General features: G+C 44.3%; 1 protein-coding gene across 1 annotated transcript in view; it reads left to right on the plus strand.

The window, feature by feature from the left end:
• Positions 1-17500, plus strand: part of nmbr (neuromedin B receptor) — a gene marked incomplete at both ends in the record, with an annotated part of 69054 nt that overhangs the window by 31645 nt on the left and 19909 nt on the right. Inside the window, one exon of the mRNA XM_080023951.1 lies at positions 4013-4228. Coding sequence (XP_079880077.1) covers positions 4013-4228 — 216 coding nt within the window. The remainder of the gene's footprint in view (positions 1-4012; positions 4229-17500) is intronic.

The following is a 17500-nucleotide window of genomic DNA, read 5'->3' on the forward strand; positions in this document are numbered from 1 at the left end:
GGTCAGGAATAGAGTGTTCTCCATGGCCAATGGGACATATTTCGGCCTACTGGCGTTTCAGAAGGGTAATGGTTAGGGTTAGGGGTTGGGTTAGGGTTAGGGTTAGGGGCTAGGGTTAGGGTTTGGGTTAGGGTAAGGGTTAGGGTTAGAGTTAGGGTTAAGGTGTTCACCATGGACAATGGGACATATCTCGGCCTACTTGCGTTTCGGAAGGGTTATGGTTAGGGTTTGGGTTAGGGGTTAGGTTAGGATTAGAGTTAGGGTTAGGGTTATGGTCAGGATTAGAGTTTTCTCCATGGCCAATGGGACATATTTCGGCCTACTGGCGTTTCAGAAGGGTTATGGTTAGGGTTAGGGGTTGGGTTAGGGTTAGGGTTAGGGTTATGTTTGGGGATAGGGTTAGGGTTTGGGTTAGGTTTAGGGTCAGGGTAAGGGTGTTCTCCATGGCCAATGGGACATATTTCGGCCTACTGGCGTTTCCGAAGGGTTATGGTTAGGGTTAGTGTTAAGGGCAGGGTTAGGTTTACAGTTAGGGTTAGGGTCAGGATTAGAGTGTTCTCCATGGCCAATGGGACATATTTCGGCCTACTGGCGTTTCCGATGGGTTATGGTTAGGGTTAGGGGTTGGGTTAGCGTTAGGGTTAGGGGCTAGGGTTATGGTTTGGGGATAGGGTTAGGGTTAGGTTTAGGGTTAGGGTTAGGGTCAGTGTAAGGGTGTTCTCCATGGCCAATGGGACATATTTCGGCCGACTGGCGTTTCAGAAGGGTTATTTGTCGGGTTAGGGGTTGGGTTAGGGTTAGGGTTAGGGTTTGGGGCTAGGGTTATGGTTTGGGGATAGGGATAGGGTTAGGGTTAGGGTTAGGGTCAGGGTGTTCTCCATGGCCAATGGGACATATTTTGGCCGACTGGCGTTTCAGAAGGGTTAGTGTTAGGGGTTGGGTTAGGGTTAGGGTTAGGGGCTAGCGTTATGGTTTGGGGTTAGGGTTAGGGTTAGGGTTAGGGTTAGAGTTATGGTCAGGGTTAGGGTTAGGGTTAGGTTAAGGCTTAGGGTTAGGGTTAGGGTTAGGGTGTTCACCATGGCCAATTGGACATATTTCGGCCTACTGGCGTTTCGGAAGGGTTATGGTTAGGGTTAGGGGTTGGGTTAGGACTACAGTTAGGGTTAGGGTTAGGGTCAGGATTAGAGTGTTCTCCATGGCCAATGGGACATATTTCGGCCTACTGGCGTTTCAGAAGGGTTATGGTTAGGGTTAGGGGTTGGGTAGGGTTAGGGTTAGGGGCTAGGGTTAGGGTTTGTGTTAGGGTAAGGGTTAGGGTTAGAGTTAGGGTTAAGGTGTTCACCATGGACAATGGGACATATCTCGGCCTACTTGCGTTTTGGAAGGGTTATGGTTAGGGTTTGGGTTAGGGGTTAGGTTAGGATTAGAGTTAGGGTTAGGGTTATGGTCAGGATTAGAGTTTTCTCCATGGCCAATGGGACATATTTCGGCCTACTGGCGTTTCAGAAGGGTTATGGTTAGGGTTAGGGGTTGGGTTAGGGTTAGGGTTAGGGGTTAGGGTTATGTTTGGGGATAGGGTTAGGGTTTGGGTTAGGTTTAGGGTTAGGGTTAGGGTCAGGGTAAGGGTGTTCTCCATGGTCAATGGGACATATTTCGGCCGACTGGCGTTCCAGAAGGGTTATGGTTAGGGTTAGGGGTTGGGTTTGGGTTACGGTTAGGGGCTAGGGTTATGATTTGGGGATAGGTTTAGGGTTAGGGTTAGGGTAAGGGTTAGGGTAAGGGTTATGGTCAGGGTTAGGGTTAGGGTTAGGGTTAGGGTTAGGGTTAAGGTGTTCACCATGGCCAATGGGACATATTTTGGCCTACTGGCGTTTCTGAATAATGGTACAGCACTCGTGTACTTCTGTAACCATGGCCGGGGTTACTGTTAAGGTTAGGGTCAGGCTTAGGGTTAGGGTTAGGTGTCAGGGTTAGGGGGTTAGGGTTAGGGGTTAGGGGTTAAGGTTCGGGTTAGGGGTTAGGGTTAGGGTTAGTTGTTAGAGTGTTAGGGTTAGGGTTATGATTAGAGTCTTTCTTTTTTTTGTTTTTTGTTTTCCTCGAGAGAAGGAGTTAAAATTTGTTGAAACATGATAAAAGACCTTTTTTCTTCTTCCTAAATCACAGTTTAAGTCAGTAATTACAACATATGAGCCCACATTAAAATGGAGAGGGTTAGGGTCTGGGTTAGGGTTAGGGGTTAGGGTGTTCATCTAGACCACAGGAACATATTTCGGCCTACTTGCATTTCGGAACAATTGTGTGGCACTCGTGGTCTTCTGTGATCAAGGCCAAGGTCATGTGGCGCTGCAATCTTTTTTTCCTTTTTTTTTTCTTGAGAGAAGGAGTTTAATTCAGTGGAAACAGATTATAAAAGACCTTTTTCTTCTTCATAAATCTCTGTTTACTTCTGTAATTACAACATAGGAGCCCACATTCAAATGCAGACGGAGTTGGAACGACATTTGGCTCCGAACGCTTTGCTGCTCTGTCAGTCACAAGCGTTCAGTCTGTTTTCATTCATCTACTCTGTTTCCTTCCCTCCTTCTCTCTTTCACTTCTTCCCTCCATCCTCGCCTCCCCTTTCCTCTCCTGTTCCCACCACGCTTCCTTCCTCCTTTCCTTTTTTCATCTGTTTTTCGATGTCATTTCATTTTTGCCTTTTTCATTCCGTCCCTGTTTTCTGTGGCCTATTATTCATTCCTTTCACTAACCTCATCCTCCCCCTTTTCCTCCTCTCCTCCCTCCCCCTCTCCTTTCTTTGCCTCTCCTCTTCTCTTCAATCTCCTCTCCTCCTCTTCTCTGCTGTCCTCTCTTCTCTCCTCCTCTTCTCTCCTCATTTGTCCTCCTCTCCCCTCTCCTCACCTCTCCTCTGTCCTCCTTCCTTTCCTTATCTTCCCTTCTCCTTCTCTCCCCTTCTCTCCTCCCCCTCTTGTTTCTTTACCTCTCCTCTACGCTCCTGCTTTCCTTCAGTCCACTCTCCCCTTCTCCTCCATTCCTCCTTTCCTCCTCTCCCCCTCTCCTCTGCTGTCTCCCCTTCTCTCCCCGTCTCCTTCTCTCCTCTTCTATTCTCTTCTCTCTCCTCTTCCCCCCTTACTTCTCTACTCCTCTTCTCTCCTCTCCTACTATTCACTTCTTTTCCTTCCCTTCCCTCCTCTCTCCCCACTTCCCCACCTCCCTTTTTCCTCTCCAATATTCTCTTGTCCTTACTTTACCTCTTTCATCTTCTCTCTGCCTCTCCCCCACCTTCCCTCCTCGCCCCTCCTCCTCCTCTCTCCCCCCTTCCTCCTCTCCTCCTACTCACTCCTTTCCCTTCCCTCCTCTCGTCTCTCCACCTCTCCTCTCCGCTCCTCTCCTCCCTTCCTTCTCTCCTCTCTCCTCCCCCTACCCCCTCATTCCTCATCTCCCCTCCTCTCCTCTCCTCTCTTCTCCTCTCCTCTCCTCTCCTCTCCTCTCCTCTCCTCCTCTCTGCTCCTCGTCTCTTCTTCTTCTCTTGGCCACCTCTCCCCCTTCTCGCCTCTCCTCCCATCCTCGCATCTCCTCTCCTCCTTTTCACTCCGTACCCTTCCCTCCTCTTGTCTCTCAGCCTCTTCTCTCCTCTCCTCACTTCTCCTCCTCGCCTCCTCTCCTCTCCTCTCCCCTTCTTTCCCCTCCTCTCCTCACTTCTCCTCCTCGCCTCCTCCCTTTCCTCTCCTTTCCCCTCCTCTCTTCTCCTCTCTTCTCCTCCTCTCCTCTCCTCTCCTCACTTCTCCTCCTCTCCTCTCCTTTCCCCTCCTCTCTTCTCCTCTCTTCTCCTCCTCTCCTCTCCTCTCCCCTCCTTTCCCCTCCTCTCCTCACTTCTCCTCCTCGCCTCCTCTCCTCTCCTCGCCTCCTCTCCTCTCCTCTCCTCTCCTCCTTCTCTCCTCCCATCCTTGCATCTCCTCTCCTCCCTTCTTTCTCTCCTCCTTCTCTCCTCCTCCCCTCCTCCCTGCCGCAGGGTCACAGGGACCACGGCAACGTGACCTTTGTGAACTGCGTCCCGTACCCGCTGTCCAATCAGATGCATCCTAAGATCCACTCGGTGATGATCTTCCTGGTCTACTTCCTGATCCCTCTCACCATCATCTCCGTGTACTACTACCACATCGCGCGCACGCTCATCAGGAGCGCGCACGACATGCCGGGCGAGATCAGCGAGCACACCAAGCGACAGGTAGGTCCAGTCGTCAAGCGACCCAAACGCTCACTCTGCAGCGCGACTGGCACAGAACCCCTCCATTCACCGGCTACACCATAACCCAACATTCACTTCCCCACCACGGGGCCTGGACTGAAAGCGCTCCACGGCAAAATTATTCACTAGAAATCAATCAAAGAAGAAAACATACCAAACATTTGTGTAGCACATTTCATACACGGGGGCAATTCAAAGGCATTCACATACCGCAAGGCGTAGAGACATTGTATAACAGCAAAGAGAAATAAGAGCATAGAAATAAAAAGTTAAAAACAGATATAAAAGACGTAATGAAACGGAACAGGGTAAAATGGAATTTTAAACAAGCTTCCAAATTCAAATTATCGGGCCTCTTTTTTATGGACAGCAATAAAATAAATAGAATAAAATATAGTAATAAAATAAATGAATTTCTATGTGTATATATATATATATATATATAATTTATATAATTCTATTTATTTTATATATATATATATATATATATATATATACACACACATAGTATGTGGTTTAATGATGTACTTATTGTACATCACTTTAGACAAAGGCGTCTGCTAAATAACGTGATGTAATGTAATTTCATTTAATTGTAGTGGCCATAATCACCCCTTTGTCAGTTCAAGATATTAAACAACAGTTTACGGACGAAGTACATCCAACTTCTTTTCGCGGGCGGTCCTCCATAGGAGCCTTGCCATAAAAACCTTGGCACCAGAGGACACTTCCCGTTGCGGCTCGTCCAAGTACGACCGCTGTCCCTGTGCCATGTGTTCGATATTGCCGGCAGGTGTGACAACATCTTTTCTTTATTGAATTTCTGTTCAGAGAAGCAAAATTACTCCCATCCTGCCGTTTAGGGCCCCGCCCGCCACCGCTCTTCTATTTAGTCCGCTCCTAATCTTTTGATTACATTGGGTTTAATCACAAATTGTGTCGCCTCTTGATCGTCTGCCACTTATGGAAGGGGAATTCATCTTTATTACTGTTTGTGCAGATTCATTTCTCCCACTCCAAACGCCACAATCTGATTAGAGTGGAAGCAATAAGTGGAGCACTGTTTGGTTGCCTTTTACGCTCCTGAAGTCTTTTTAATTTGAGACTCTTAGCACGAGGAGATGACATTACCTTCAGACGACGGGATCGGTTTCACGAATGCAGATTGCGGCAGTTTCTCCCGCCACCCAAGTGGTGTTTCCAGGGGTCCTCCGGCACAGAGACACAGAAGACAATGGGTTGTAAACACCAGTTTATGGCAGAGAGGAGGCTAGGTGGAACGAGCCTGGAGCAGATGGAACATATCATGACAAGGCTCCTGTCCTGAGTGTGTACGGTGATGGGGGTTTTAACCTGCTGCTCGTTAGCCCCACCAACGAGCAACAGGTATGCAGCCACCCTGATCCCAATCACCTCGACCCAGGTCAGGTGTGGCTGCTCAACCAGACCATCCCCACTCCACGCAGATATATTTCATGATGTCTTTTTGAAGGGATACTCCAGTTTTTGGGGAAATTCGTATTTATTTATATGAGATATAAAAAAACTATTTCATGGCCGTGTGTCAGGGGCACTTATAGCCACGAGCTGCATGTCAACTGTGTTAGCACAGTGTATGGCTGCAGAAGGGATCAGCTAGCCTAGCTCCTGTGAAATTAGGGAAATACTCCTTCCAGTGTCCAGGGGCATTAATAAGCAATGCAATTTGTAACTTGATGAATTAAAAAATAAAAAATATAAAAATATAAAAATATATTCCACCAGTGTTGATGACAGAAATGACTAATTACTTTAATTGGGAAATAACAGCCAGCCCCGAATGAGACGGATGCGTGTGTGTGTGTGTGTGTGTGTGTGTGTGTGTGTGTGTGTGTGTGTGTGTGTGTGTGTGTGTGTGTGTGTGTGTGTGTGTGTGTGTGTGTGTGTGTGTGTGTGTGTGCAAGAAGGTCCTGTGTTCGATTCCCGCCTGGGGCGCTGTTGGCACCGTGCTCCGGTGGGTTATCTCCCAAATAGGAGCCTTTCTGTGTGGAGTTTGCATGTTCTCCCCGTGCTCACATGGGGTTTCCTCCATTCTTTCGTGTGTGTGCGTGCACGCAACATGACATCTTCATTTACTAACACCTTTAACAGTCTGAACAAACAAAGCTCCACCTCCCACCGTCTGGGTTCACTGAAGCCTCAGTAAATATTTTAGAGGTGAGGCAGGTGAGGCGAGTGGGGCGGGTGGGGCCGGTGAGGCGAGCGACTCCGGCAGGTTCATGCCTGATTATTTCACGGTCGTCTGAGGCTCAGTGAAGCAGAGGGAGGAGGTGAATAACGATGCGCTGGCTTGAGCCGAGGCCGAAGGGAATCACAAGTGGGAAAATAATAATGGCTTCAGCTTTGTTTACGACTATGACTATGAAGAGGATGACTGTTATTATAAGATGAAATAAGATGGAAGATACCACTTTAATTAATTCCAGGGGGTAAATTCAGGAGTTTAGTACAGTACAGTAATATCATCAGCAGCAGCTACTTAGTAATGTAAGTATATGTACTTATATTGATTTTAGGAGACTTATTTTCAAGATTCAACATTCAAGAGGTTTATTCGTCACATACATATACGTACTTTCATTCATATATGCAGTGAAATGTAATAGTATATGTCCCACTACTGTTACTTTTCAAAGCACATATCTCTATTATATATAGATGTACATAAAAAAAAAAAAATATATATATATATATATATATTTTTTTTTTATTTTTTTTTATGTTATTGTTATTGTTGTTATTTTATATTTTACTGTATTACATTTCTAACACAGTCATGTCACTTTACTACTTTCTTTGTTTTTTTATGTTTATAAATGGAAAAGGGTACAGCAGAACTTTATGTCGCATTAAGGTCACTGGATATGACAAGTTATTTAAATTTTAATACGTTTATGTACATTTAAATTAAGTAATTACTATTTTTTACTTCCACTTCCACTTTTTGATACATGGTGTCAATCGATGATTCTTGCTGTACTTGATTTTCTTACTTAATGTAATGATTACATTTAACATTAACTCATAATATTGTTATGAATATATATTTTATATAAATGTATCATATTATTTTCATTCATTTATTTATCTATTTATTCATTTATTTATTTATTTATCTATTTATTTATTTATTTATTTATTTATTTATTTATTTATTTATTTATTTTGTTTGTTTGTTTGTATGTTTATCAGTTCATTTATTCATTGCGTTTGGGGTTATGGAGGGTGTGGGCATCTGTATGCACAAGTACTTGTCCGTGTTTGTTTGCTTTGATGCATCCTCAAGGACCCACTTGGAGACGACATGGTTCAGATGAGGCAGGTTCCCTTCCATGAGTGCTTTTCTATATTGCTTAAATCAGATATAGAGATATCTGAGGAGATATCCGGCTCTCAGTACTGGCAGCGCAGGTGGTGTGATCCGTGAGCTTTATACCAAACACTTCCCTAACAGTGAACCAAAGTATCCTGAAAATTAATCTGAAAATTGGAGACGGGAGGGATGTCAGGCGATGCCACTTTCACGCTGAACGAGCTCTGAACGCCATTATTTTCACAGTGGATTTCTAGCGCGAGCAGAACTTGTCCGATTTTCGAGTTTCGTTCTCATATCGTATCAATGAAATGTTATCTGGACAAACCGGATTGAACCAAGTTTGATGACCAACACCAGTCATGGAGCTACCACCAATGCAGCCGAGGAAAACATTCCTCTTTAAAAACACGGGCAGCGAGGAGCGAACAGGCGGTGTGTCCTCACTGCTTCAGTCTTGATCTCCCCTCGTACTTGACCATACGAAATGGGTTCTTCTCGCTCAAGTGTCAATTTGGCCCCGTCCTTGAACTCTCCCTGCCAGTCGGTTGTACGGCTCAGAGCTGATTCCTCGTGAATTTGTTTTAGAAGGAATGCTGGGTGAAGGAGCACTTGGCTGCAATCGAATAAGAAACTCAGATGAATGACACACGACAGCTCAAACCTGAATACAGTCAGATAATGAACCACTCGTAGGCCTATTTCACTTATTCAATTGGTTTTATCAATACAGGAGTATTTAGTATTCCTCTTTTCTATTTAATCTTCCCTCTTCAGCAGTCCTCACGTGTGTCCCCCTTCATGCAAAAACACACATTCACTCCGTGCTTCTCCTGAGAGGCAGAGGAGGCGTGTTGGCCGACGGCCCGAGACGCCTCGAGTGCGACTCTCTCCCACCGCCTCCCCTCACGGGTGGGGGCGGGATGACCCAACCGCCACCTCTGGAGAAGTGCCTCCTCGCCTCCTCGCTCGCCCCCCAAACACTGCCTCTTAACCACGAGGCTGCGCTCACCTCCCACCTCGGCGCCTGGCAGGGGGTGGTGCGGAGACATTCAAAAGTGTAAGACCCCTTCTCGTTGACTGGTCAAAAATGACCCGCGGAGGAGCACCATCTGAGGGTACAGCTGAAGCCGGTGTTCAGCGACATAGACCTGGATCGCCTGCCTAATACTCCTGCTGCCGCCTCCACCTGCTGTTCCTTTCTGTGTGGAGTTTGCGTGTGCTCCCCGTGTTCCGGTTTCCCCCCGCCACCGAAAGACGTGTGTGTTAGCGGTTAATACCCCTGACCAAGCCACTGGCAACAGAGCTGGAGGTAGTGCGCCTACTCCTCCATCCGTACGGGACGGATCAAATGCAGAGGACACATTTTGTTGTGTCCTACTTCTACAATGACAATAAAGAGATAATGACGTCTCTCCATAAACTGAGCTGCCAGGTCAATAAACATAAATCAGGGGGACAGCGACTGAGAAAATGTCCCACCGCTACGGATGAAAAGAACTAGGTCCGTGATAAAAACTGTTTTTATTTGCTTTGTTTGGAAAAAAAAACATGGCTCTGATCTGAGCTGCAGATCGCACCCTCCACTGCGGAGCGCGACGGTACAGTCCACTTTAGTGTTCTCTGAAATCGTTTTACAAGATTCTTCCAGGCATAAATATGGGAAATAAATTGAAATGTTTACGGTTACAACTAAGAAGGATATATAAATGTTTCGCCCCACCCCTCCGATGTTTTTACCTCTTTTTTGGGGGGGGGGGGTCCATGTCTTAAGTAGGGGTGGTCAGACCCGCCAAATCCGCCCCCGAACCATGAACATAGCTAACATTAGCCTTCTTTGGCACAGGGATAATAACAGCAGATTTAAAACATGCTGGCAGTCTGACATTGCCAAAAAAAACTGTCAAAAAATACCAGTGAATCCTGGTCGGCATGGTCCTTTATGGAGCTTCTCCAGGGTTAGGGTGAACCGGACGGGGCCCTGGCATTCAGGAACCAGCAAACCTTCTTTGCTTTGCTTTATCTTCTTTGCCGAAGGACCCAAATGTGCCAACCACACCACATGGGTGGAGCTAAGCAATACCGCAGGACATTGATTGGTCAATCGCAGATGGTCACAAAATCGCAAAGAGTCCCACCTCGAGACGACCTGTCGCTGGGTGTCGTTCGGCTTTGCGTCCGCTTCACCTTCTGCATTTCGGAAAATAACTCACTATACAGAACCAAATGCCGACAAAGAAGTAAAGTGCAGCTGGAAGTTGTTCGGTTGCTACTGTTGGTTGTTAGGTGATGTTGTAATGTTACTGTCGTGGTTCAAGTCCTGGTTCAGCGTTGCCTTTTTGCTTTAATAATTGACCTCCCTCAATAATCCGGCTTCACACTGAGCCTTTACCTTTATTTGATCATTCCTTGCTCAAATTCATATCCGGCTGCTTCGCCTGACTCCCTGTTGTTTCTGTGGTTGCTGTCGTTTCGCTGTTTCTTTTCTTAAAAGCCAGAATTTTCTTCTCACACCGGAATTTTTGAGTCCCTACCGATCCAAGGCTTGTTATCACTGTGGAAAGTCACCATTTTGGATGGGATGCGTACTGCTCATTCCTGTACATCCTCATAAGATGCCCTTTTGTAAACCGTCCTTGTTAAATATGTCATTTTGAAGGTGCACCAGCAGACCTAGCAGCCCGACGCCGCCGCGAAAAATTGTTTCAGAATATTTGCCATGTTGTAGTAATACTTTCCATCACTGCACTGGACAGTACACAGACACAAAATCATCGATGTCGGTCATGCCCCGAGGAAGTGGGTTTGCGTCAAGGCACTCTGTCTTTGGAAGGGTTGTTGACCACATGCAAATGTTGCTCCAAAGGACATTGTTTGCATGCACGTACACTCAATCACTTCCCAAAGGATTCACATGACGTCATTGGAGAAGAGCATGAACCTGGAAGCGCGGACGACGCATTTTATTTATGGAGGGCGGCGGTGAAGTTTGGCTGATGTCCTTTTTTTTCAACCCCCACCTTCATCGCTTCTTTCCATCGAAAGTACTCTGTCTCCGGTCTAATAGCACTATCTCTGATTCCAAAACGGATAACAACTTCTGCAGCCGAATGGGGGTTGACTGCCAGAGAAGTTGAGAGCTGAAATAATTGGAACAGGAACCAGATAAGTGGCGCAGAACATGGGTCGTCCTGCAGGAACGAGGCAGGTAAAGACGACGTGAATCATTTTTACACCCCGCCTTTCTACGCGGTTTAAGCAGAAGTTCCAGGGGACCTGGAAAAGTGCCGCTCATTGTAATCACTCCTTTAATCACTCCGGAATTCAAAGCTCGAGAGCCATGACGGACTTTGCTTTCAACTTATTAAGGAAACTTGATTAAAAAGAGTGTTGGGTATGGGCCCAAAAGATCAATCTACATTAATCAAAAGCCGTGCACTGGGATCGGTCCATGCGTGAACGACAGAGGAGCTGATGAAAGATCCACCGGTTAACTCCAGAGAAATCCCCTACGCCTCCCGTGCTTCGCCAGATCTGCAGCTGGCGGTGGCAAATGTGTGTGTGTGTGTGTGCGTGTGTGCGCGTGCGCGTGTGTTTGGTGTGAGATCATAGAAAAAAAGCACGGGGGAAAGGAGGACTTTTGCAATACGACAACGGGCAAGAACCGCCGTCGGCATCTAGGGGTGGACCGCGGAGTGCAGAAAAACATGGCCGCTGTGATGTTGCTGACTTGCCCAGCGGGCCCGTGCAGAGACGCCAAAAGGAAAATATAAAAATGAAGGGCGTAACCACCACCCAGCTCCGGTTCGAGGCATTTTGCCACTCTGAGCAACCCCGAGTCATAAGTGAATCCCATTGATTCACTCGTTAAAAGACCAATTAAATGCACTGATGAATGTATTTGGGCGGGACATAGCATTTTGGCGAGGGGCCAAAGGGAAACTAGTTGTCAAGTCCTGAGTGTTTGTCTCCGCTTGGAGAGACGAGTTGTACTCCTCTGGAACGGATGCTTTCCTACATAACACTCTATTCACAAGTGACACTGTGACCGTACAGCCGCACAAAGCAGTCGTAGGGGCCCTCTGTTTAGCAGGCCGCCGACCCTGACATGGAGCCAGAGCCCGCAGTTTGAAAACTCTCCGACTCACCGGCAAGTTCCGGTTCCGTTGACGACAAAGATAGAACGAGGATTCCGACTTTCACCGGGGGTGGAGTTCAAGGGTCTGATCTCACACAGAAATCAGCTTCTCTTCACTCGTTTCTACGGAGCTGGAGCACAGTAGTCGCCGTGCCGAGGAGCCTCACAGCTTCCTGTCCCAACAGAGGACAAGATGGCTGCACCACACCTTCAGCGGAGAAACGAACGCTGCCTGACAAAAAGTACTTCATTGGGGAAGTACTTTACAAAGGGATCAAACTAGGTGGTTCTCAACCTAGTTTACCATAACCCTGTTTGTTCAGCTCCCACAAATCTCAACCGCAGCAATTAGAATGTGTGACACATTATTATACACAGTTATACACAGTTATACACTGTTATTTTAATTTATTATGGATTTTTATTAGGGATGACAGGTACTCCTCACTTAACGACCGAGTTCCGTTCCTAGGACCAGGTCGTTAAGTAAATTGGTCGATAAGGGAGGACCCGTGTTAGCTCATGGTAACGGGGCGTGGCTGGTATATATAGTGTATATAGTATATATAGTATGTATGGTGTTAGTTCATGGTGAGGGTGCGTGGCTGGTATATATAGTGTATATCGTATATATAGTATGTATGGTGTTAGTTCATGGAAAAGGGGGCGTGGCTGGTATATATAGTGTATATAGTATATATAGTATGTATGGTGTTAGTTCACGGTAAGGGGGCGTGGCTGGTGTATATAGTGTATATAGTATATATAGTATGTATGGTGTTAGTTCACGGTAAGGGGGCATGGCTGGTATATATAGTGTATATAGTATATATAGTATGTTTGGTGTTAGTTCCTGGTAAGGGGGCGTGGTGATTGCGAACGCTAGTGTAGTGAATACTGACAGATTGCGGGAACGAGACTGAGAATGGTGATGAGATGTATACAATGCATATACACTGTATATTGTATATATAGTATAGTCAGTGTATATAGTGTTTATAGTATATATAGTATATATAGTATATATTGTGTATATAGTGTATATAGTATATATAGTGTATATAGTGTATATTGTGTATACACTGTATATAGTATATATAGTGTATATAGTGCTATTTCACAGTAAGGGGGCGTGGCGATTGCGAACACTAGTGTAGTGAACACTGACAGACTGTGGGAACGAGACAGGGCAGTGATGAGATGTATACAATGTATATACAGTGTATATAGTATACACAGTATATATAATATATATAAAGTATATATAGTGTATATAGCATATATAGTGTATTCAGTATATACAGTGTAGATAGTGTATATAGTATACATAGTATATATAGTGTATATACTGTAGTGTATATAGTGTATAAAGGGTGATGAGATGCTTGGTACAATGCAGACTAGTCAGAGAGCTGGTTGCGAGTCTGAACGGTTGTTAGACAGTGAGGTCGTTAAGTGAGGAGTACCTGTATCTTGAAATGATGATGAATTCAAACCTATTTTATCCCATTTTATTCTATTTTAAAATATATACTCATCAAATATCACTTCATCAGTCTTGAACAAGTGGCCTTTCCTTTCACATTTTTTTTAAACCTGACAAATCCGCCGAGCAGACGACGGGACATGAAACTCTGCGACAACGCCGCTCCCGCCGCTAATTCAATTAAGTTCACTATGACGAACAACAGCTGTAAATTCTAGCGCCGCCCCACCCGCCTCCTCTCATCCTTTCTCCCTTATTAGCCCCTGTCTGCCTCTCTCCCTCCATCATCCTCTTTCTTTGGGTGATTATCTCCGATTCAGCTGCACTTCCCTCCCTCTTTCTCACTCCATTTCTCCGTTGATCCTGTCCATCGGTCACGCTCTTCCCCTCTTCCTGTCTCTCTCTCCCTCTCGGAATCTCTTCACCTCTGCCCCCCTCCCCCCGCCACCAGAGTGTGGATCATCTATATTCACGTCATTACAGCAAAGTATCATCTCTTTTCCTGGAGGGGAAATACTATCGGCTTAATGTGTAGTGCACATACACACGACACATGGAAACCACACAAAGAAAGACGTTTGTCTTCACACACCACCAATTCAAATGATATATATATATATATATATATATATATATATAGATTGAAGTGATGCGTAACTCCGGGCGAAGAATAAAACACGTTTGAACATTGAGAAATTCTTTTAAGCGTCTCCAGTGATAATGGTCTCATTTAGAAACCACTCCACTGTTCACATGAGAACACACAACCCGAAGCATGATGTGACATACATTAAAACCAAGATGTCATACATTACAACCAAGATGTCATACATTACAACCAAGATGTTATACATTACAACCAAGATGTCATACATTACAACCAAGATGTCAAACATTACAACCAAGATGTCATACATTACAACCAAGATGTTATACATTACAACCAAGATGTTATACATTACAACCAAGATGTCATACATTACAACCAAGATGTTATACATTACAACCAATATGTCATACATTACAACCAAGATGTTATACATTATAACCAAGATGTTATGCATTGAAACCAAGATGCTATACATTACAACCAAGATGTTATACATAACAACCAAGATGTTATACAATACAACAAAGATGTTATACAGTACAACCAAGATGTCATACATTATACCTAAGACACTAAACATTCCAACCAAGACATTATACATTACAACCAAAATGTATAAATTATAGCCAAGACATTATACATTATAACCAAGACATAATACATTATAACCCAGATGTTATACATTATAACCAAGACATAATACATTATAACCCAGATGTTATACATTACAACCAAGATGTTATACATTACAACCAAGATGTTATACATTACAACAAAGATTTTATACATTACAACCAAGATGTTATACATTATAAGCAAGATGTTATACATTACAACAAAGATGTTATACATTATAACCAAGATGTTATACATTACAACAAAGATGTTATACATTACAACAAAGATGTTATACATTACAACAAAGATGTTTCACATTACCACCAAGATGTTATACATTACAACAAAGATGTTATACATTACAACCAAGACATAATACATTATAACCAACCAGAGACCACATGAGTGTTATGGGTGTTCCTGTTCAACTCATCGCTGAGTAGCAGCATATAAACAGATTAATGTGCACATACGTTGCTGCATTCATTTATTTAGGTAAACGATGGATGAAAGATAAAGGTATTTAGGATCCAAACTACTTCCCAAATTGTCTCACACCCATAGTTTTTTTTATTACATCTATGTGACATCAGTGTGACATTGAAGGTTTGTTCAGAGTTTATTTTGTGCATTTTATGTGTCATAATAGAATGATAAAATCCAAGACTCTATCCAAATAAGAAAATCATTGGCTGAGGAATGCTTGCCCTGTTTCTAATTTATTTTATTCTTTAAATAATTTCATTATTCTGCTGTGTAAAGGCAATTTGCTTTGCTTGCTTTGCTTTTATTATCGTTATCTGATGGCCTTCCTTTAATGTGAAGCACTTTGAGTTACATGTTGTGTATGAAAGGTGCTATACAAATAATTGTTATATTATTATTATTAGCAGACAGACCAGCATCCTCGCTGAACTCTGCTGAACTTTCTTTGGTCACCAAGTCTCCCAGATGGCGTCGCGTTGGTGCCACGTCATTGTTCCGATGGCCCAGTATTCCGAAACCCAGGTACTCCGAAAAATGTATTGGACATGGATGACACCCTAACCCTAAACCTAACCCATGTCTAAGTACTAACTTAACTTAACAATCTTGCTAATACCTAAACTTAACCATCTTTAGCCCGACATTTTTAAGACTATTATGCTTTCTGAACGATGAGCCATTGGAATAATGTGCAGTCTCCGTCGCATCGCTCTCCCTCGTCCTTGTCGCTCCTCATATTGGAAGTGAATGACTTCCAGCCACTTTGTCGCTGCCTGACACTGCTTGCATGATCGTACTGTTCCTCCTTCTTGCCATGAGTCCCAATTATCTGGGACTGAACAATTGGGTTAAAAACACCTTTTGCTTAACACAAGTTGTCTTTTTTTAAACTTCAGGCTACACCAAACATGTCCTCATTGTCCTTCCTGACGTCTTTTATATTATTTGAATTAGAGGACAACCTTTGTGCGTGGACGGCCGCTGTCCGTGGTGCTGATTTACCTCAATATTGTTCAGCAACAATAACCGTCCTCGTGTCCGGAACGTTGCTGCTTATCTACCTGATGGTCTGAGCCGATATTTTATGTTTCACGTGGACAACGGTATTTTCCTGCATGTTCCTGTGTAGCTTTGGTTTCAAACCACAAGCTTCCCTGCCGGGTGAGCGTTTTGACCACCTGGAGTGTATTGAACCAACAGATCGGCTGCTAACAGAGTCTCAGAGCAGATTACGCTGATGGGATGCTGCCTTTTGCAATAGTTTGTCTTATCCTGTGGAACCAGTGAGGTGATTCTAAGCTCCTTTCTGTGATTTTACAATGTCCTAACGCAGTTGGTAATTCAAGTTGCTATCTGCGGTGTCTGTTAGGAATTAATGTGTGTGCCTGTGCTTGTTTATGTAAATGTTTGTGTCTGTGTGATCTAAAAGGGTTGGACAAATAGCAGAACAGTCACATCAGTGGGGCTGAACAAATAAACACTTTAGAACAACATTTTACACTTGTTTAATTAGTAAATCTATACAAAGCCCCATTCATAGAACCGTGAGTCTGATAACAATCATACTGCCAAAATGACACCCAAGTAAATGTACTTATTTTAAAAAACAAACTCCAAAATTGGTTACATGAACACCCATAGTATTGTTTTACATGCTTTCTTACATTTGCTGTGGAAGAAAGATGATATTTTACGTTTAGATTCAGAATGTGAATGTGAATATAAATATAAATATATATATATATATATATATATATTCAAACCTCTGACAGGTAAAGTGAATAACCTGGATCATGTCGTTCCATTGGCACCTTTCAAGGGGTGGGATATATTAGGCAGCAAGTGAGCAGTCAGTTCTTGAAGTTGATGTGTTGGAGGCAGAAAAATGGGCGTGGCAAAGATCTGAGCCATTTGACAAGGACAAAATTGTGATGCTAGACGACTGGGTCAGAGCATGTCCAAAATGGCAGGTCTTGTGGGGTGTTCCCGGTGTGCAGTGGTTACTACCTACCAAAAGTGGTCCAAGGAGGGACAACCAGTGAACGGGCGACAGTGTCAAGGGCACCCATGATGCATCTCATTGATGCACGTGGGGAGCTGGGTCTAGCCCGTCTGGTTCGATCCCACAGAAGAGCTACTGTAGCACAAATTGGTGAAAAGGTTAATGCTGGCTATGATAGAAAGGTGTCAGAAAAAAACACAGTTCATTGCAGCTGACCCCTGTCCACCTCCCAAAGCGCCTACAATGGGCATGTGAGCATCTGAACTGGACCATGGAGCAATGGAAGAAGGTGACCTGGTCTGATGAATCATAATTTCTTCTACATCATGTGGATGGGCGGGGTTAGGGTCCGATCTGATCAGATGGAGCATCTGTGGGATGTGCTGGAACAACAAGCCTGATCCTTGGGGGCCCCACCTCACAACTTCCAGGACTTAAAGGATCTGCTGCTAATGTCTTGGTGCTATATACAACAGGACACAGGTCTTTTGGTGACACGAGGTGGAGCTACACAATATTAGTGATTATTAGTGGTGGTTTTAATGTTGTGGCTGATTGG

This window comes from Zeus faber, assembly GCF_960531495.2.
Source record: "Zeus faber genome assembly, chromosome: 2".
NCBI classification, from domain to species: Eukaryota; Metazoa; Chordata; class Actinopteri; order Zeiformes; family Zeidae; genus Zeus; species Zeus faber.